This window comes from Pediculus humanus, genomic scaffold (assembly GCF_000006295.1).
Source record: "Pediculus humanus corporis 1103172108290 genomic scaffold, whole genome shotgun sequence".
Taxonomy (NCBI): Eukaryota; Metazoa; Arthropoda; class Insecta; order Psocodea; family Pediculidae; genus Pediculus; species Pediculus humanus.
Window position 1 is genome coordinate 1,519,568 of NW_002987859.1, and position 21,839 is coordinate 1,541,406.

General features: G+C 37.7%; 1 protein-coding gene across 1 annotated transcript in view; it reads right to left on the minus strand.

The window, feature by feature from the left end:
* The window catches only part of Phum_PHUM540970 (Titin, putative), a gene marked incomplete at both ends in the record, with an annotated part of 35,358 nt that extends 13,942 nt beyond the window's left edge, over positions 1-21,416 (minus strand). Inside the window, 2 exons of the mRNA XM_002431647.1 lie at positions 175-10,014; positions 10,586-21,416. Coding sequence (XP_002431692.1) covers positions 175-10,014; positions 10,586-21,416 — 20,671 coding nt within the window. The remainder of the gene's footprint in view (positions 1-174; positions 10,015-10,585) is intronic.
* Between the last annotated feature and the right edge of the window lie 423 nt (positions 21,417-21,839).

Below are 21,839 nucleotides of genomic sequence, written 5' to 3' on the forward strand. Positions count from 1 at the left end.
CTTACCTTTTCTAAACTTTTTTTTTTTTTTTAAATTAAAAATCAAAAAAAAGGAAAAGGAAATACGTTTGTATAAGTTTTATATAACAACCAGGGGGCGGGGGCGGGGGGTTTAAACATGTTTTAAATTAATATAAATAAGTATAATTGTATTATATATATATATAAAGCTTACCGGGCTGTTGTGATTCATCATCTTCTTTAGGCTTTTTCGGTTTCGGTTGTGTTGTAGGTTTGAGTTTGATTGTTTCAAGTTCATTTTCATTGGTTGTTTCATTTGGTTTTTGTTTAGGCTTTTTGTGTGTATCTGTTTTGAGTGGTGAATCTTCTTTGGGTTCCGTTTCATTTGTTTCTGGGACTTTTTTAAGTTTTTTCTTTTCATCATCTAAAGTTTCGTTTGGTTTTTGAACAACTTCCGTTTCCGTTTCGCGTGTGTCTTTAACGGGTTTTAATTTCGATTTAAGGGATTCGAAATTTTCCGTTTCGGGAGTGATTTTTTCATCGGGTTTTTTGAGAGTTTTTAATTTTTTAACGGGTTCTTCCGGTTTCTTATCATCTTCCTTTGGTTTTTCTTCTACGATTTCCGGTTTTTCATCGGGTTTGACCTGTTCGACCGGCGATTCGGATTCGGGTTTAACTTCTTCTTCCGGTTTCGATTCGTCGACTTCTGCCGGTTTGACATCTTCCGGTTTTTTCTTTTTGATTATTTTCTTTTTAGGTTTTTCCGACGGTTTGTCTTCCGGTTTTTCCTCCGAGATTTCATCTTCTTTTGGTTTTTCAGTCTCCTCCGTTTGAGGAACGTCTTCCAGTTTGGGTTTTTCTTCGGGAACTTCATCTTCTTCTTTTGGCTTGTCTTCCGTTGTTGCTTTTATCTCTTCGGTAAGTTCTTTAGATTTTTTCTTTTTGATTATTTTCTTCGGTTTTTTGTCTTTGATTTTTTCCTCTTCCTCCTCTTTAACCGTTGGAGTTTCTTCGTCTTCTTTGGGAGTTTCATCATCTTCCTCTTTTTCAGGTTTTAAGTGTCTGCCTACAACTTCTGCTATGACCGCCTTAACGTCCCGATTAATTTCTTTTTCATCTTCATCGATAACTTGAGGTTTTTCTTCCGATGGTGTTTTAGGTTTCTTTTTAACCAATTTAGGTTTGTCTTTCTTGTCCTCTTCGTCTTTCGGTTTTTCAGGTTTTTCTTCTGGTTTTTCTTCCGGTTTGACATCTTCAACCTCGGGTACTTTTTCTTCTTCTTCTTTCTTGGTAGGTTTCTTCTTAACCACTTTAAGTTTGTCCTTTTTATCCTCTTCATCCTTTGGTTTCTCTGTAACTTTTTCAAGTTTTTCCTCTGGTTTTTCTTCCGATTTGACACCTGCAACCTCCGGTACTTTTTCTTCTTGTTTTTCAGCTGGTTTCTTCTTGACTAATTTGGGCTTTTCTTTCTTTTCCTCTTCGTCCTTCGGTTTTTCTTCAGGTTTGTCTTCAGGTTTATCTTCTGGTTTTTCTTCCGGTTTGACATCTGCAACCTCGGGTACTTTTTCTTCTTCTTGTTTAGTTGGCTTTTTCTTTACTACTTTTGGTTTATCTTGTTTGTCATCTTCATCCTTTGGTTTCTCTGGAACTTTTTCAATTTTTTCTTCCGGTTTGTCTTCTGGTTTTTCCTCTGCAACCTCAGGAGCCTTTTCTTCTTCTTTTTTAGTTGGTTTCTTCTTGACTAATTTAGGTTTGTCCTTTTTATCCTCTTCGTCCTTCGGTTTTTCTTCAGGTTTGTCTTCTGGTTTGTCTTCTGGTTTTTCTTCCGGTTTCAACTCTGCAACCTCGGGAACCTTTTCTTCTTCTTCTTTTTTAGTTGGTTTCTTCTTGACTAATTTGGGCTTTTCTTTCTTTTCCTCTTCGTCCTTTGGCTGTTCAGGTTTTTCTTCTGGCTTTTCTTCCGGTTTGACATCTGCAATCTCGGGTACTTTTTCTTCTTCTTGTTTAGTTGGCTTTTTCTTTACTACTTTTGGTTTATCTTGTTTGTCATCTTCATCTTTTGGTTTTTCTAGAACTTCTTCTGGTTTTTCCTTAGGTTGGTCTTGAGTCGGTTCTTCTTTTTCAGTTGGTTTTTCTTCCGGTAATTTTTCAACTTCGTCTTTTTCGCTATCAATCAAATCCTTTAATTCATCCGATTTTGTTTTCTTAACTTTCTTGATAACTTTCTTCTTTTTCGGTTCTTCCGGAGTTTTAACTTTACCCAAAATGCTAGTAAAAAGTTTACCGAAATTCGCTTTATCTTCTAATTCTTCCGTACTAACAACTTCTTCAGGAGTTTCAGGAACTTCTTCGGCAGTCTCCGGTTTATCTTCTTCCGGTTTTTCTTTCGTTTTCTCCTCTTTGGGCTTTTTGACCTTCAATTTTTTAGATATTTTTTCGTCGAGTTCAACCGTTGCAAGCGATACCTCATCACCTTGTAATATTTTCACTTCCTTCACTTCCGCAAAAGTGACTTTCTTCTTTTGGACTGTTTCTTCTTCAACGTGTACCGAAACGGTTTCTTCGCTGTCGTGGAACGCTACGGTTTCAGTGGCGACAACTTCTTCGGCAACGTCCGGAATTAATTTCGCTTTATCTTGATCCGGTTTCTTCTGTTTGATCTTTTCTAATTTTTCCTTGTCCGGCGCATCCTCTACGGATTCAGCTTTTTTGATGTCCAAAGTTTTTTCAACGGGTTTTTTAATGCTGGGTTTTAATTTTTTCTTTTCTTCGACGACGGCCTCTTTAATCTTTTCCGGTTTTTCTTCATCTTCTTCGGGTTTGACTTTATCCTCGGGAGCTTCTTCGACGGTGGGTTTCGTTTCTTCGTAATTTTCCAAAACTCCTTCTTCGACCGTCGTCAATTCTTTGATGACCAATTCGGAAGTGGAAGTGTCTTGAGGTTTTTGCAATTCTTCTTCCACGATTATTTCTTCGACTTCTTTACCCTTTTTAATTATCCTTTTCTTGATCGTTTTCTTTTTAGGTTTTTCATCTTCAATCACCGTCGCCGTCGTCGTCGGTGTGGGCGTGTCATCTTCAATGACTTCCTCCACGATGACTCCCTCGTCTTTACTTTCTTCCGTGTAAACAACTTTTCCCGATTTTTTCTTTCTAACTGTTTTCGTTTGAGTTATTTCCTCTCCCGAATCCGTTGTTGTCGTTTTAAATTGATGTACGATTTCAACAACTTCAGCGATACTCGATCTCCTCGAATCGATTTGCGCTTCTTCTACTTGTTCCGTTACTATTTGTGCCAAATCAAATACATTACTTTGCGTTAGGGATTCAGTGGCTGTAACTGATTTTTTTGCTTTTGTTGTTGTTAATTCTGAAAAGTCAATTTGTGAGTTTATGAATTGTTCATCGGGTTTTAATTCTTGTATGTTAGCCGAAAACAATTTCGGTTTGAGCTCCTGTGTTGTTGTTGTTGTTGTTGGTGTTTGCCTTTTGTCATCTTTTTGTTCTGGCTTTTTTTTCTGTTCCTCCGCTTTAATGGAGGGTTTAACAGAGTGTTTTGTTTTGGGTTTTGTGTCGTGTTTCGTGTCTTTAACGGGTGCATCATCTGACGCAACGATGTTTTCAAGCGTGTTTTTAAGTGTTTCCCAATTCCGTTCGTCATCGGGTTTTATCTTTGTTTCGGATGTTTTGATTTGTGTGATTTGCGGTGTTGCTTTTTGTAGTGTTTTTGTTTCCGTTATTTTTTTAGCCGTTTGAAATGTGACTTTTTCCGTGACGAATTCATCGGGAGTTTCCGTTTCGAATTCGATAAGATCGGGCATTTTACGACTTTGTTTAAACGTCAACGTAACCGTTTGAGTGAATTTTCCATCGGGTTTATCGACAACCGCTTTACTCGTGACTTTTGTTTCGTCTTTGAAATGCGTTATAAATTCTTCTTCCGTTACTATTTCGCTAACCGAAGCATTTTCCAACAAGTTAAATTTTGGCGCGTGAAATTGTTTCAATTCGCTTAGAATCGGATAATCCTCCGTTATTTCTTCCACGACCGGATACGAAACTTCTCGAGATTCGTTCAAAACGCGAGTCGAAACGGTTTCCGTTAACCGATCCCCGGTTTTCTTAATAATTTTTTTACGCTTTTTAACTTTATCCGGTTGGTCCAAAATTGTTTCTCTCGTGATCGTTATTTCTTTGGGTTTATCGTCGTCGATTTTCGCGGCGTGTTGCGGCGGTTCGACGGGTTGTTTGTCGAACGTTTTCACTTCCAAATGTTTTATTTCGTTCGTTTCCGGTTGTAGTATGACCGTGACGTTTTGTTGTTTTTCATCGTTTCGCGGAGTTTTCTTTAACTTAACTTTATCTTTTCTCACGAGAGAACCTTTTCGGTAAATTTTAACTTCTTCAATCATTTCCTCTTCCGGTTTTACTTCGTCGAAATCTTTCACTTCGTCTTTTTCTTCTTCCGGTATCGTTTCGACCGTGCACGAGCGAATCATTTGTTCGAGGTATTCAACGGGTTTGATGCTCGTTTCTTCCGTTTGTTTACCATCTTTTAACGTGACTTTCGTGACGCGAACTTTGTTTTTCCACGGTGTGATTTTATCGACGGTAAATTCTTCGGCCGTTTCCTGTTCGATTTCGACCATTTTTGGAATGTTAACTTTTTCGTCGACGTGAGTTGTTATCTTTGTCGTCTTCTTAACTTTATCCTTTTCTTCTGTCGTTATCGTTTTCTTTGCGACGTTCAAATTTCCTCTTTTTTCCACCGTAGTCACGACAGTGATAAATTCATCCGGCAAAGTATCTTCTGTTACTTCCGTCATGAGTTCCTCTATTTCGACTTTGGCTTTGTGAATCGTTTTTTCTTTCGGCTTCGGAGTTTTAGGTTTTTTGAATGGTTTTTCCACGTCATCATATTTCGAATCAGGTTTCCTTTTATCGGTTTCTTCCGGTTTTTCTAACGTCGGTTTTAATTTAATTGTTAAATCCGAGTCTTTTTCTTCCGTACTTTCAGGTTGTTCTTCGCTCGGTTTAACGGATTTCAATCTACTGATGACGTCTAAAAGCGTTTCCTCCGGTTTTTCGTCTTTCGGTTTGAATTTAACCAAAGTTTCGGGATGCTGAGGTTTTTCGAGGTCGTCCGTTTTACGTTTTCTAACAATTTTTTTAGTGGCTACTATTTTATCAGTGTCTTTATCCTTGATTTCGACAGTTTCCTCTTCTTCCTCTACTTCCTCTTTTTCTTTTACGTCATCATCATCATCAACTCTATCTCTCGGTTTATCTTCCGTTTTAGGTTCTATCTTCTTTTTGATGGTTTTTAATTTTTTAACTTTTTTCGTCACGACCACTGCTTTTCCACTTTCCTCATCGACATATTCCGTCGTTTCCGGTTTATCATTTACGATCTCAACTCTTACTAAATCTTTCGTTTCTTCATCCGGTTTCATTAATTTCCCATCATCCTTTGTGATTTTCTGCCATCCGATTTCTTTAACTTTTAACGGTTTCAAATCGTCCAAAGATTCTTCGATTGGAATTTTAAGGTTCGTTTCCGTGCCGAAAAATTCAACGACTTCGTCGAATAAAACTTCCTCTTCCGGTTCTTTTTCCGGTTTTTTCGATTTTTTAACTTTTTTAATTTTCTTTCTCACGACCACGACTTCTCCCGTCCCCTTCTCTTTGACTTCCGTTATTTCTTCTTTGATCGTGAAATCTTCTTTTGCCCTTTCTTCCATCGGTTTTTCTTCCTTTAAATCTTTTACTTCGTCATAGATCGGTTCGGTGACGTCATCAAGAATTCCTTTTAAAATTTTCGGTTTAACTTTTAAACTTTTCGTTTTCTTTTTTATGACGACGACGGCACCGCCCGCGTCTTCGATGGTTTTTTCCGTCGTCTCTTCTTCTTCTTCTTCGACTTTTTCCTCTTCGACTCCTTTTTCCTCGTCGACTTTAATTATGGTTTTAACAAGGTCTTGAATAACTTGTTTATCATCCTTCTCGGGTACCTTTTCGGACTTTTCCGGTTTTTTCCGTTCGATTTTTTTCACGGGTTTTTTAACAATGATCTTTTTCAATTTTGTCATCTGATCGAGTTTATCCGGTTGTTCCTCTTCCGTCGTTTCCAAAGGTATTATTTTCACTTGTTTTTTACTTAAGATTTCTTTACCCGTTTTCTCATCCACGACATCTATTATTTCTTCTTGAACTAATTTTTCTTCGTCCGCTTTTTTTGGTTTTTCCGGTTTTTCGATATTTTCGACGACTTTGTATTTTCTCGTTTTCTTCTTAACCAAAATTGTTTTTGCCGTCAATGGTTCTGTGATTTTCGTAATTTCGTTTATTTCCTCGACTGGTTTTTCTTCCGTCGGTGCGCCGCGCAACGGTTTATCATCGGTCTTTTCCGGTTTCTTTTCTTCGGTTATTTCTTCCAAGATAATTTCCTCAAGTTTGGGAACTTTTTTAGGTTTCCCGACTTTTTTCTTCTCGTCGTCACTCGTTTTCTCAGGTTCTTTTTTAAGTATTTCCGTAAGTAATTCTTTTACGATGGGTTTCTTTTCATCATCATCTTTTTGTATTTCTTTAATTTTCCTTTTCTTAACGATGATTTCACCATTTTCTTTATTTTTCACTTCCGTTATTTCTTCGACAAAGGATTTCTTTCTACTGTCGTCAATGACTTTTCGTGGTAAAATAGTTTGAATTTCGGCAAAATCAATTTTTCTTTCTTTTTCGACGACGAGAACGACGTTTCCGGTTTCTCTCAGAATTTTTTCCACAGGTTTTTCTTTCAATTCTTCAAACGGAATCGTTTCCGTTTCTTCGATGTTGGTTATTTCTCGAGCGAATTGTTCCAACGTAGTTTCTTCCGGTACTTCGATTATCGGTAAAACTTCTTCGAATTCTTCCATTCGTTTTTTATCGTCGAAAAATTTATTGATTTTCTTTTCAACTTTGATTTTTTTCTTACGTTTCGTTATTTTTTCTTCTTCGTCCGTCAATTTTACCTTTTTGAAATTTTTCCTCACGGCGATGATTTTTCCGGTTTCTTTATTCGTCACTTCCGTCGTTAAAGTTTCCACGACTTGAACGTCATCCGGTTTTTGTTTGGGTCTTCTTATCGTTCTTAATTTTTTCATCGTTATGACTGCCGCGTTCAATGTGTTTTTCTCTTTCACCTCAATCGTTTCGTCTATTTTCAAAACGGTTTCTTCGTCGCTAACTTTATCCGGTTTGACGAGTTTAAACGTTTTTTTTGGTAATTCTTTAATATTCATTTCCGGTATTTTGGATTCTTTCAATTTGTCAGGTTTATCCTTTTCGGAATCGAAGGGAGTCGGAAATTCCAGTACTTCTTCTTCTATGATTTCTTCATTCGCCGGCCCGAATTTCATCTTATTCGGTTTTACCTTTTTGATGACTTTCGTCGTCATTAATATTTTCCGAGTTTTATTATCAATCACTTCCGTTTCTTCTTCTTCGATTTTAACATCGTCTTTTTCTTCCGGTTTATCCTTTGAAGGTTTTATCCTTTTTATTTTTCTCATCGTGACGATTCGTCCGGTTTCTTTGTCTTTCATTTCGGTTATTTCTTCTTTTTTAGGTTTGGTCTCTTTGTCATCCGCTTCCGTGACTTGCGGTTCGATTAAACTCAAAGCGTAATTTTCAGGTGTTGCATCTTCCGGAACGGGAATTTCCGGTAAAACTTCTTCCCTTTCTTCTATCTTTCCTATGGGTGCGATATTTTTCTTCAATTTTTTCCTTACGATGAAATATTTCATTTTTTCTTTTTCTTCAATTTCGTCACGTTTTTCCTTTTTCGTTTTGTCTTTTTTAAATAGGATTCGACCCGTTTTCACTTCCGTTATTTCGATCGTTTCCTCAACGATTACCTCGACTTGAATTGTTTTCTTCGTTTTCGAAAAGCGAATCAATACTTTCTTGTCATCTCGTTTGGGTTCTTTTAATTTTCTTAATTTTTTTACGGTTTTCAAACGTACCAAAACGGCTTCGTCGGTAAATTTTTCTTTCACTTCCGTCGTTTCTTCCGTTTCTTCGATAATTTTTCCCTCATCCGGTGATTTTAATTCTGGTTTCTTCTCTTCGGCAATTTCATCCAAACTTATTTCTTCTCGAGGTTTGACGGGACTTTTCATTTTTTCCGCATCTCGAGTCGGAATCGTTTTCTCTTCATCGCCGAATTGAGTGACCTCTTTCGTGATAATTTCGTACTCGTCAACTGGTTTCTCTTCCGGTTTTTTAGGTTTTCTGACTTTTAATTTTTTAACGGTCATCAATGTCTTTCCGGAATTTTTATCGACGACTTCCGTCGTTTCTTCGAATATGAGAACGGGCTGAGGTTTGTCTTCCGGTTTTCCTTCGTCGGGTTTTTCATTAACGATTTCCTTTACGTAGGGATGTTCTTCCAATAATTTTTTCTTTTCTTTGACGTCATCGATTTTCCTCAATTTTACTTTCATTATTATTATTTTTCCCGTTTCCTTTAATTTTTTCTCGTGTATTTCTTCGATTTGCGGTTTTTCCCTGGGCGCTTCCTCGGGTTTAACATCAACCAATTCTTTAGCGAATTCTTCCAGGTTGGTGTCGACGGGAACTTTTATTTCCGGTAAAACGGCTTCGCTTTCAACGGTTTTCAATCCTTTCGTTTTTCTCGCTTTCTTTTTTATTATAAATACTTTCAAGGGTTTTACTTTTTCCAATTTCGTTTCCGGTTTTTCCTCTTTCGGCGTTTTGATTTTCATTATTTTTTTCGTTTTTAGTAAATTTTTGTTTGTCGATTTGTCGTACACGTCGGTCGTTTCCTCTCGCACGAATTCTTCGTCCGTTACTTTTTTTTCATCATCATCCGTTTTCACCGTTTTGATTCTTTTGTCTATGACGACAACTTTTCCGGTTTTCGTTTCTTTCACTTCTGATATTTCGTGTTTTTCTTCCACGAGTTTTTTACCGACGTGTTTTTCAACTTTTTCCGGCACTTTTTCTTCCGTGATTTCTTCCCACGTTATTTCTTGAACGGTCGGTTTAAATAATGTTTTCCTGTCGTCGCGAGGTTTGATTTTAGTCAAGTCTTCGAGAGGATGAACTATCGTTTCGTCGAATAAAATTTCTTCAGTTTTTTCTTCCGGTTTCTTTTGCTTTTTAATTTTTCTTTTCACCAATAATGTTTTCCCCGTTTTCTTGTCTTTGACTTCCGTCGTTTCCTCTTCGAAAGTGTCCTCCTTTAGTTTTTCCACCTTATGTTCAGTCGGTAATTCCGGTAGTACTTTTTCAAGGTCATCTATTTTTCTCTTGTTCGTTTTAATCGTGATAACGTTACCCGTTTCTTTCAATATTTTTTCCGTTACTTTTTCGTCTTCTTTTTTTACGTTGTCATCGAGGAAAGTCGTTTCGCTTTTCGTTTCTTTTTCGAGGTATTCCGTAAGAGTGAGATCGTTTGGAATATTTTCCTTCGGGAATTCCTCCTCGGATTCTTTTATTCTTTTTCCCGTGTCGGACGATTCGATAATTTTCCTTCTTCTTTTAATTATCACCAAATTTCTTTCGTCGTCGGGTTTTCGATCATCCTCTTTGATTACTTCCAGGGATTTTTTAGCCGAGCGTTTTTTCTCAACGACGTCTTTAACGACAACTTCTTTACCCTCAGGTTTGTCTTCTTTTATTTCTTCTATGACGACTTCGTCGACCGGATATCGATCGTCTTCGACAATTTCCGTCACGTGCGTCGCGTGCATTTTCGTAACGACTCTCTTACTCGTTTCCAATACTTGCCCGGTTTCTTTATCGATTTTTTCGACGGTTATTTCTTCCGTTATCATTTTAGGCGTTTTATCTCGCGTTTTAACGATCGAAATTTGTTTTTCATCTTCCGTCGATGAAGTACTACTCCGTCTACTCGTTGTCTTTTTCACCAGAATAACCTTACCTGTTTTTCCATCTCTTTCTTCCGTTATATCAACAACAACGTCATCATCATCTCGGAATTGACTTTTGTGTATTTTTGGTTGTGTGATAAAGTGTGTTTTGACGTGTTCTGAAATTTTACATGTTTTTTTTTTTTTTTTGTGTTTAAAAATGTTTATTGTTTTGTTTTGTTTTTGCATTGAACCTTTTTTACACCCTTTCGACACTACTTTTTGTAATACAAACAATAATAATAATGAATGATTGTGTTTCGAAAAGTAATTGTAGTGTAAAAAAATTTTTTTGAATTGTAATTTTTTTTTTTTTTTTGTAATTATTATTATATTTGTTGTGATGTTTTTTTATGTTTTGTAGTGTATGACGAGTGTAAAAAAAATTGTAGTGAAAGCTTTTTTTTTTTTTTTAAGCACAAATAAGTTTTAGATAAAAAAAAAAAAAATTGTGTTTAAGTGTGTTATGTATTATTGGAATGCAATGTAAGCCCGGCAGCACACTACCTGTATGTACGTGTTAATTTAAGGAAGGCGGTGATTACAACGGTTTCAACGGCGTTTTAATGCTGCGCGACAAAAAATCTAATCACGAAGACGAAGGCGAACAAAAAAAAAAAGGTACATTTAAAGATTCCAGGGAGAGTTTAGTTAGTTATTTCTGTTGTTGCTGTTGTTACTACTGTTAACTATCGACGAATAGGATAAACATGTGAGTTTGGGGATCGCGAAAAAAATCATGTATGGATAACTGACCTTGTAGGAAATCCGTGACTCCTTCGGTTTCGTTAACGAAAACATCTTCGAAGGGTATCGATTCGGGTAGACCCTTATGCTCTGCCGGTTTCTTTTGAGTTATTTTTTTAGTTGTTTGATATGATTCAATTGTGTCTGTGCTTGGAACTTTTAAATCTGTAAAAACTGTCATGACATCCGCTTTCGTGTCGTCATCCGTTATGACGTCACTTTTGAATTCTTTAACTCCCTCCGTGATGACGTGCTCTTGTATTGTTTTGGATTTGAGTGTTATGACGTCGATGCTGGCTCTGCGTTTCTCGGGTGTTTTCTTTTCGTCGAGAACGTCTTCCCTTTCGTCGGGTTGTATCGTTTGTTTTGTTAGAGCCGTGAATTCGGAAATTGTGACTTCCGCTGTCGTGTCTTCGGGTTTTTTAGTTTTTAATTCTTGTACATCTTGTGTTGTTAACCGTTCTTCGACGGTTTTTGATTTAAGTGTTATGACGTCGATGCTCGCTTTGCGTTTTTCGGGCGTTTTCTTCTCGTCGAAAACGTCCTCTTTTTCATCGGGTTGTATCGTGTGTCTTGTAACGGCTGTGAGTTCGGAAATTGTGACTTCCGCTGTTGTGTCATCCGGCTTTTTAGTTTTCAATTCTTGTAAATCTTGTGTTGTTAATTGTTCTTCGACGGTTTTTGATTTGTGAGTGATTACGTCAACGCTCGCTTTTCGTTTCTCGGGCGTTTTCTTCTTGTCGAAAACGTCTTCCTTTTCATCGGGTTGGACTGTTTGTTTTGTTACGGCTGTTAATTCGGATATTGAAACGTCTGCTTTTGTGTCTTCCGGTTTTTCGGGTTTTAAGTCTTCCACGTCTTGAGACGTTAAATGTTCCTGAACGGTTTTCGATTGTAAAGGTACAATGTCAACGCTAGCTTTACGCATTTCCGGTAATTTTTTCTTATCCAAAGGTTTTTCCTTTTCATCCACTTGTAAAGTTTCTTTCGTGATTGCGGTTAATTCGCGAGTGAAAGTCATTTCCGCTTTTTTATCCTCCGGTTTTTCCGTCTCAAATTCTTCCACGTCTTGAGTCGTTAAATGTTCTTGAACGGTTTTAGACTTAAGAGGTACGACTTCAACATTTGCCTTTTTCTTTTCTGGAACTTTCTTTTTGTCGAAAATATTTTCCTTTTCATCGGGTTGAACCGTTTCCTTAGTGACAGCTGTAAGTTCGGATAATGTTATTTCCGCCGTGACATTTTCCGGTTTTTTACTTTTCAGTTCTTCCACGTCTTCGGTAGTTAAATGTTCTTGTATAGATTTAGATTTGAGAGGTACCACGTCCACGTTAGCCTTTTGCTTTTCAGGTGCTTTTTTCTTATCAAATACATTTTCCTTTTCATCGGGTTGTACCGTTTGTTTTGTTACAGCTGTTAATTCGGTTATCGTGACTTCCGCTGTCGTGTCTTCCGGTTTTTTAGTTTTCAATTCTTCAAAGTTTTCAGAGGTTAAATGCTCTTGAATCGTCTTCGATTTCAATGGTATAATGTCCACACTTGCTTTCCGTTTTTCCGGTGCTTTAGTCTTATCGAGAATTTCCTCTTTTTCTTCAACCGTAACCGTTTGTTTCGTGACAGCTGTCAATTCCGAAATGGTGACTTCCGCTGTCGTATCTTCCGGTTTTTTAGTTTTCAATTCTTCAACATCTTGAGAGGTCAAATGTTCCTGTACGGTCTTAGATTTCAGAGGTACGAAATCTACATTAGCTTTTCGTTGTTCCGGCCTTTTCTTTTTGTCGAAAACATCTTCTTTTTCTTCAACCGTAACCGTTTGTTTTGTTATAGCCGTCAATTCAGAAATGGTGACTTCCGCTGTTGTGTCTTCCGGTTTTTCAGTTTTTAATTCTCCGACATCTTCATTAGTTAAATGTTCTTGAACGGATTTAGATTTTAATGGCACAACGTCAACATTTGCTTTTTTCGATTCTGGTACTTTCTTTTTATCAAAGACGTCCTCTTTTTCATCCGGCTGTATCGCTTCTTTAGACACTGCAGTTAATTCTCCGGAAATAGTCATTTCAGCTTTTGTATCTTCTTGCTTTACAGTTTTAAATTCTTTCACATCCTCGTGTGTTAAACGTTCTTCAACGGTTTTAGATTTTAGAGACACGACGTCAACAGAAGCTGTGAGCTTTTCGGGAGCTTTTTTCTTATCAAAGACATCTTCTTTCTCGTCCGGTTGAATTGTTTCCTTAGTTATAGCGGTAAACTCGCCGTATAATGTAACTTCCGCTGTTGTGTCCTCCGGCTTTTTAGTTTTCAATTCTTCAACGTCTTGAGTTGTTAAATGTTCCTGAACGGTTTTTGATTTCAAAGGCACAACATCAACATTAGCTTTACGTTGTTCGGGAGTTTTCTTCTTGTCGAAAACGTCCTCCTTTTCATCCGGTTGCACCGTTTGTTTTGTAACGGCTGTCAATTCGGAAATCGTTATTTCCGCTGTCGTATCTTCCGGTTTTTTAGTTTTCAATTCTTCGACATCTTGAGAAGTCAAATGTTCTTGAACGGTTTTAGACTTGAGAGGTACAACTTCAACGTTTGCTTTTTTCTGTTCGGGAACTTTCTTTTTATCAAAGACATCTTCTTTTTCATCCGGTTGTATCGTTTGTTTTGTTAAGGCCGTAAATTCCGAAATTGTAACTTCCGCAGTAGTATCTTCCGGCTTCTCTGTTTTCAACTCTCCTAAATTCTGAGATGATAAATGTTCTTGAACGGTTTTAGATTTCAAAGGTACAATTTCCACGTTTGCCTTTTTCGTTTCCGGAGCTTTCTTTTCGCTGAAAATATTTTCTTTTTCTTCGACTTGTATTGTCTCCTTTGTGACAGCTGTAAATTCACCGTAAAGTGTGACTTCCGCTGTTGTATCATCCGGTTTTGTTGTTTTGAATTCCTGCACGTCCTGCGACGTTAAATGTTCCTGAACGGTTTTTGATTTCAAAGGCACAACATCAACATTAGCTTTACGCTGTTCGGGAGTTTTCTTCTCGTCGAAAACGTCTTCCTTTTCATCGGGTTGTACCGTTTGTTTTGTAACGGCTGTCATTTCGGTTATCGTGACTTCCGCTGTCGTGTCTTCAGGTTTTTTAGTTTTCAATTCCTCAAAATTTTCACTAGTTAAATGTTCTTGAATCGTTTTCGATTTTAGTGATACGAAATCGACGTTCGCCTTTCGGGTTTCGGGTCCTTTTTTCTTATCGAAAATATCTTCTTTTTCATCCGTTTGAATCGTTTCCTTAATAACGGTAATCAACTCGCTTGTGAGAGTAACATCAGCTTTGGAATCGACAGCTTTTGTCGTTTTAAATTCTTCAACATCTTGAGAGGTCAAATGTTCTTGTACGGTTTTAGACTTGAGAGGTACAACTTCAACGTTTGCCTTCTTCTCTTCGGGAACTTTCTTTTTATCAAAGACGTCTTCTTTTTCATCCGGTTGTACTGTTTGTTTCGTTAAAGCCGTCAATTCGGAAATCGTAATTTCCGCTGTTGTGTCTTCGGGTTTTTTAGTTTTCAATTCTGCGACATCTTCATTAGTCAAATGTTCCTGAACGGATTTAGATTTTAATGGTACAACGTCAACATTGGCTCTACGTTGATCGGGTGTTTTCTTCTTATCGAAAATATCTTCCTTTTCTTCGACCGTTACCGTTTCTTTGGTCACTGCGGTGAGCTCACCGTACAATGTTACTTCCGCTGTCGTATCCTCGGGTTTTTCAGTTTTTAATTCTCCTACATTCTGAGAAGATAAATGTTCTTGTATTGTTTTAGATTTCAATGGTACGACTTCGACGTTGGCTTTACGCTGTTCGGGTGTTTTCTTTTGATCGAAAACGTTTTCTTTCTCGTCGACTTGTACAGTTTCTTTTGTTACGGCGGTATATTCACCGTAGAGAGTAACTTCCGCTGTTGTATCCTCTGGTTTTTTAGTTTTCAATTCTTCAACATCTTGAGAGGTCAAATGTTCCTGTACGGTCTTAGATTTCAGAGGTACGAAATCTACATTAGCTTTTCGTTGTTCCGGCCTTTTCTTTTCGTCGAAAACATCTTCTTTTTCTTCAACCGTAACCGTTTGTTTTGTTATAGCCGTCAATTCAGAAATGGTGACTTCCGCTGTTGTGTCTTCCGGCTTTTTAGTTTTTAATTCTCCAATGTCTTGCGTTGTTAAATGTTCTTCTACGGTTGTAGATTTTAACGGTACAACTTCAATATTTGCTTTTTTCGATTCTGGAACTTTCTTCTTATCGAAAATATCTTCTTTTTCTTCCGGTTGAATGGCTTCTTTGGACACCGCCGTTAATTCTCCGGAAATGGTCATTTGAGCTTTCGAGTCTTCAAACTTTTTAGTTTTAAATTCTTTTACATCTTCGTTAGTTAAATGTTCCTCGACGGTTTTAGATTTCAGAGATACGACATCAACGGAAGCTGTGCGTTTTTCGGGAGTTTTCTTTCCATCAAAGACATCCTCTTTTTCGCTGGCTTGTACCATTTCTTCGGTGACCGCCGTCAATTCACCCGACAGCGTGACGTCAACCGTTTTGTTTTCAAATCTTTCCGTAGTAAATTCTTCAACGTTTTGAGAAGATATATTTTCTTGAACGGTTTTCGATTTTAATGCCACGACTTCTACGCTCGCTTTTTTTCCTTCGGGTATTTTTCGCTTATCAAAAGCATCTTCTTTTTCGTCTACTTGAACCGTTTCTTTGGTAACTGCAGATAATTCTCCGGACAGTGTCATTTCCGCTTTTTTATCGTCCGGTTTTTCCGTTTTGAATTCTTCTAATTCCTGAGAGGTTAAATGTTCTTGAACGGTTTTAGATTTAAGAGCGACGATTTCAACGTTCGCTTTTCTTTTTTCCGGTCCTTTCTTTTTGTCGAAAACATCCTCTTTTTCGTCAGCTTGTATTGTTTCTTTAATGAGTGCTGAATATTCACCGGAAAGAGTGACTTCCGCTTGAGTGTTTTCAAATTTGACCGTTTTAAATTCTTCAACATCTTGATTTGTCAAATGCTCTTGCACGGTTTTCGATTTGAGAAGGACAACGTCGACGTTGGCTTGTCGCATTTCCGGTTTTTTCTTTCTATCGAAAACGTCTTCTTTTTCATCAACTTCGACCGTTTCTTTGGTGATGGCGGCGAGTTCACCGTATAAAGAAACATCTGCTTTTTTGTCTTTCGGTTTATCGGTCGTGAATTCTTCGACATCTTGATTGGTCAAATGTTCCTGTATGGTTTTGGATTTCAACGGTATCACTTCCACGTTTGCTTTTCTTTTTTCCGGTGTTTTCTTCTTATCGAAAAAATTTTCTTTTTCGTCGACTTCGACCGTTTCTTTCGTGATCGCGGTAAATTCACCGGAGATTTTAACTTCCGCTTTTGTATCTTTTGGTTTTTTAGTGCTCAATTCTTCAACGTCTTGATTAGTCAAATGTTCCTCTACGGTTTTGGATTTCAACGGTACGACTTCAACGTTTGCCTGTCTTTTTTCCGGTTTTTTCTTCTCGTCGAAAACGTCTTCTTTCTCGTTTGATATCACATTGAGAACGGATTTAGCTTCCAAAGGTATGATTTCCGGGTATGCGCTATGTTGTTCTTTGCTAGTCACAGCGAATTCTTTCGACGTTTCCTGCGTCACTTGTTCCGTGTTGAGAGCGACTATGTTAGACACGAATTGAGTTGTCGCTTTCGAGAGTTCTGCTAATTTTTCTAATTCTAATTTTGCAACCGTTTGTTCACTTTCCGAAACTAATGTTAATGCTGCTTCTCTCGTAATCACGTCTATGTTAGCCTGCGATTGTTTCAATTGTTCGGATATTTCCAAATCGATCGTGCTTTGTTCAATTTGTGCTTCTTCAATCACCGGGACTTCTCTTCCTTCGACGGTAACGTTACTCACGTTTGTCGATTTACCTTTTTCCGGTTGTTTTAATGTGGAAACATCTTCGTCGAAGAAAATTTCTTCTTGCATCGGAGCTTTACGAGGGGCAATATTATCTTTGGGTATAATTTTGTGGTCTGAGATTTTTTCTAATTTTGTCGTATCCGTTACTTGCTCGAGTATCTGAGTTGAAGACACCGTCAACTCGGATAGAACATCGTACTCGGTATTGGCTGCGTGTGTTGTGAGTTTGTTTTCTTTAAATTGTCCGAGTGTTTCGGAAGTTGTTGTTTCTTGTGTGACAGGAGCTTTGTTTGTTTCAACGTATTCTATTACGGCTTTTTTAGTATCATATTTAACTGTATCAAATGGTTTTTCGCATATATTTGTGGTTATTTCTTGTATTGTTGCTATCGTATTTACATCTGTTACGTCTGATTTAGCAGATTTTGTCGAGGGGAGTATTTGTTTTTCAATTGTGCCCTCTGTTTCTGCCAGTGTGGTTTCTGATATTAGTGGTGCAAATGTTGTTGTTGATAGTAATGTTTTAACTGCGTGTTGTTCATCAATCTTGTCTTGTGAAAATCGATCGAGAACATCGTTTGTTGTTATTTCAGTGTTTTGAACTGCGCTTAATTGTTCAAAATTTATTTTACTTTGGTGTGTCAGTGGTTTTGTGGCAGATGTATACTCACCCTCCGATTCTTGCACTTCAATTTCTGACACCGTGAGATTAATATTTTCATCAAACGTAACTCTTCCTTTCTTTTTCTCCGGCAACGATTTCTCGTACTCCTCGTTTCCGATTTGTTCAGGTGTTATTTCCGTTATAACCAAACCTTTACTTTCTTCGACTTGGATTTCGGCCGTCGATGTTTTCGGAGCGAATTTTTCTTCGAAAAATTCTTCGCTTTCTTGAACTATGTTTTGCGACACGACCAGTTCTTGTATTACATCTTGTTCCAATAATGCTTTGCTTTCGACGGGTTTTATTTGTTTTAGGTTTTCGATTGATTCGAGTGTTAGGACTTCGCCTCTGTTGAGAGAAGTTTGACTGATTATTTCTTTGCTTGCCGTTTTCGTTTCGAACATTTTTTCTCTCTCTTGGAAAACGTCTTCTTTTTGTTGAACGATAACTTCCGATACTGTTATGCTGACACCTTCGACAAAACTCGTGTCGGCGGCGAGAAGTTTCTGCTTTTCTTTACCCACGAATTCATCTTTTTCTTTATCTTGAACAATAACTTCTGACACGGATAAACCGGTTTTTTCGTCGATTTCCCAATTTGCACTTTTTTCTTCCGGTTTGGTGAGCGGCAACAATTCGCCTTCTTTTTCTCCCGGTGCAGTTTCTGACAGTATAAGCGATTCTTGTAACGTTTGTTGAGGCTTAGCTTTTTGTAATGTTGGTTTTTCTTCGTCCATTTCGGCCAACGATGTCTCAACTTTGATTTCACCGGTTTCGGCCACTTCTCTACTTATCACATCCAAGATAACTTTCTGGTAATCGGGTTTCTCTTCCGTGACAAGTTGTTTTTCTTTATCTTGTAAAGTGACTTCGGTGACGAATAAACTCTGCTTGGCTTCTTCGTATTCCGTCTCCGCTCGTTTTTTATCAGGTTTCAAATCGCCGACGTAAACACCTTCCGATTCAGCCGGAGCTTCGATTTGCGATATAGCACATTCCAAACCTTCTTGTTTTGGTAAGGCTTTTTCTTTTGTCGGAGACGTTCTCTTAAAACTGTCTACATTGTCTGTCGTTACAATTTCTTCTTTCAAAGCAACGGATTGTTCTAGTATTTCCAATTGAGCCGTTTTCTCAGTTGGTTTTTCTTCTTTAATCAAAGCATGTTCTTTTTGTTCTGGCACGACTTCGGTTACAAACACTCCTTGCTCTTCGAGTAACGTCAATTGAGCTTTTTTGAAATCTTTAGTTTCTCCTTTAATCAATTTCTGTTCAGTTTCGGCCACCATGGATTCCGTTACCGTTAATTCTGTGAAAAGCTCGTGATCGGGTTTTGCATGGGCGGTACTCGGCGTTTGATAATCGATATTTCCTAATGATACTTCCGATTTAGTTTCACTTATAACAGATGCCACTTGCGGTGAAATATCCATGCCGGCTTGATATTCTTGCGGTTTAAAACCTTCGTAAGGAGATTCTTTGTCTTGAGAAATGATTTGAGTGACGGAAATACCTTTTTTCCCTTCGGTGATTTCAACGCTGACTTTCTTCATATCCGGTTTTATTTCCGTTACGTAGTTTCCTTCGGTTTCAACGGGTTGCATTAGAGTAATCATCAATCCCTCCACCGACGATTGTTGGGTGTGAGCCGTTTCCGTGTTAAGTTTTTCTTTATGAAATTCTCCTACCGAAGATTCCACGTGTATGGATGAAGATATGGCGACGGTTTGAGGCGAGATATCGAAATTCGCGTGTTTCTTATCGATTTCAAAAGCTTTGTCGCAAACTCCCTCTTTCTCCGACAGTATCATTTCGGTTACGATTAATGATTTGTCTTCGGATAGTTCAACGTTGGCTTTTTTAGTATCCGGCTTGAAGTCTTTGCTGTATTGTCCTAATCCTTCTCCTACGATGACTTCTTGTATGAGCGTTTCCTGAAGGACATCTTGTTCTACATTTGCCGATAACGTTTGAGGTTTTTCTTTAGATAAAACTTTAGTTTCGCCTTGAATCAAAGTTTCTTCCACGGCCAACGGTTGATGAGGATGAGTCGGAGTAGGTTTGATTTTATGTTTTTCAGGACCTTCCAATTTCTCGTAAATTCCTTCTTTTTCAGGAGCGATAACTTCCGTCACGGTCACTTGTTTCTCTTCCGAAAGTAAAATTTCCGCAACTTTTCTATCTGGTTTGAAATCTTTATCGTATCGACCTAATTCTTCGCCGGTTACGATTTCTTGTATTTGCGTTTCCTGAAGTGCGTCCTGTTCCAAATTCGCTTTTATGCCTTTAGGTTGTTCCTTCGTTAATGTTTTCGTTTCGCCGTGGACTAAAGTTTCTTCGATGGCCAACGATTGAAGGGGATGAGTCGGAGTGAATTTTATGTTATGCTTATCGGGAAATTCTGCGACGCTAACGATTCCTTCCGATTCTCCGACGTTTAATTCTTGAACGATGACGCTTTGTTGAACGTTGAACGATTCTTCGACGGTTTCGAAATCCATTTTTAAAGATGTCATCATTTCTTTTTCTTTTTCTTGTACAGTTGTTATTGTCTGTTGTGCCGTTTCTTTCGTTTCGAAATTTTTAACGGCGGTTTCGGTTCGATATTTGAGAACGTCAGTAAAATCGGAAATGGCATCACCGGTAACAATTTCGGAAACTTGTAATTCAGTTCCGGGTCGAATTGTTTTTTCAGCAATGACGGGCGTCACCGTTTTAGGCTTGACGAAATCCGATTCCTTTTCTTGAACCACGGTCTCCAAAATATTCGACGTTTCTAAACAAGTTATCGTAGAGTCGGCTTTTTTTCCTTCGAGTTTTTGACCAGGTACGAAAATACCTTCTTTTTCCGTACTTGTCGTTATTTGAGTGACCAGTGATTTTTTCTCCAGGTATTCAACGTCAGCCGTTTTCTCTTCGGGACTTTCAATGATCAAGGTTGATTCTTTATCGGCTGGTTTCACGGATGTCACTTTAACTCCTTCCAAAGGAGTCAGTTCTGGAGTGGCCGAATAAGTTTCTGGTGATTTATCCGTAGCAAATGGTTTTTCCTTTTCTTCGAGAACGGTTGTCGTAACGATCAAAGGACCTTTTGTTATAAATTCTAAATCTGCCGTTTGAGATGGTGGGAGTCGACCCGGAACGTATTCGCCTTCCGTTTCCGGTAGATTCATTTCTTGCGTTGTTATTTGGAAGTGAGCTCTTACGCCTTTGGTTGCAACCTCGGTCGCTACGAATTGTTCCGGAAGGTATTTTTCCGTTTTCGTTTCAGGTATCGTTTCACTCACGGTTATTGATTCTTTGGGTAAAAATTCCAAATTGGATTTTACCGGCGTCGGTTTGAATTTTCCTTCGAAATTTTTCTCGCTTTCCACTTCTTGAACTTCCGTTATCGTGACTCCTTCTTGAGTGATCATTTTCTTTTCCGCTTGACTTGTTTTCGGAGCATCGCTCGGCGCGAAAGTTTCTTCTTTCAATGAAGTTTCAGTTTCTGTTATAACCGTAGCTTCCTTCGGGAGCAAGGTAACTTTCGCTTGATTCTTCTTTACCTCGGCTCGTGTTGTTTCGATGACTTCGTCGTTTGTCATAACTTCACTCACCAAAACTCCTTCGCTGGGAGTCATCGTTTTAGTCGCTTCGAATGTTTGAGGAACAAATTTCGAATCGAATTGTTCCGATCTCATTTGAATTTGTTGTTCTGTTACTTCGATCGATTCCATCGTGTCCATTTTGCTCATGACGTTAAACGTTTCCGGTTTAAATTTACCCGTGAAATCTTGTTCATCTTCTTCAAATCTAACTTCTTCGTTCAAAATTGCAGAGTGCGGCAACAGCGTAACTTTTATTTTTTGCTCTTTATCGACGTGAGTTTCAATTTCCGTCGGTTGCTCAACGGAAACGGCTTCGGACGTGAAATGAGCACTTATAACGGGTAAACTTTTCAAAAGTATTTGTTTTTCCGGTTTGAATTCTTCAAATGTATCCTCTTCAATTAATTCCTCATCCAAATCCGGTTTTTTCGCTTTGATAACTTTTTTAATTTTCTTTTTCTTTCCTTCTTCGTATTCAATTTCGTACTCGATTTCTTCTTCTTCCTTCACTTCTCTTATCGGTTTTTTCTTATCTGTTTTACGTATCGCTAAAAGTCCCTTCTTTGTCTCGTCTACTTCAATCATTTCTGCAATGAAAAAAAATAAATAATTTTTTTTTTTTTTTTTAACCCAAATTTAATCGTAAATCCTTTTCTTATAAATACAAAAGGAAAAAATTCAAACCTTTTTCGCTTTCTTCGATTTCTCTCGTCTTTTTCTGACTCACGGTTCTCTTACTCTCTGTGAAGTAATAAAATTAAAAAAATTATTTTTTATTTTTTCCAAAATGTCACCACTCAAACAAACATTTATTACTCAACCATTTTTTTTTCTTTTTAATTGTATGACGTAATAAAAATATAAATGATAATAATAATATTAATGCTTACCCCTCGTGATGATTGTTTACCATTCGATCTATTACGTCGAAGTTTTGCGATGACGTCAATTTTATATAAATACATATTAATTAAAAAAATAACAATAGTAATAAAACCTTAATAAGCA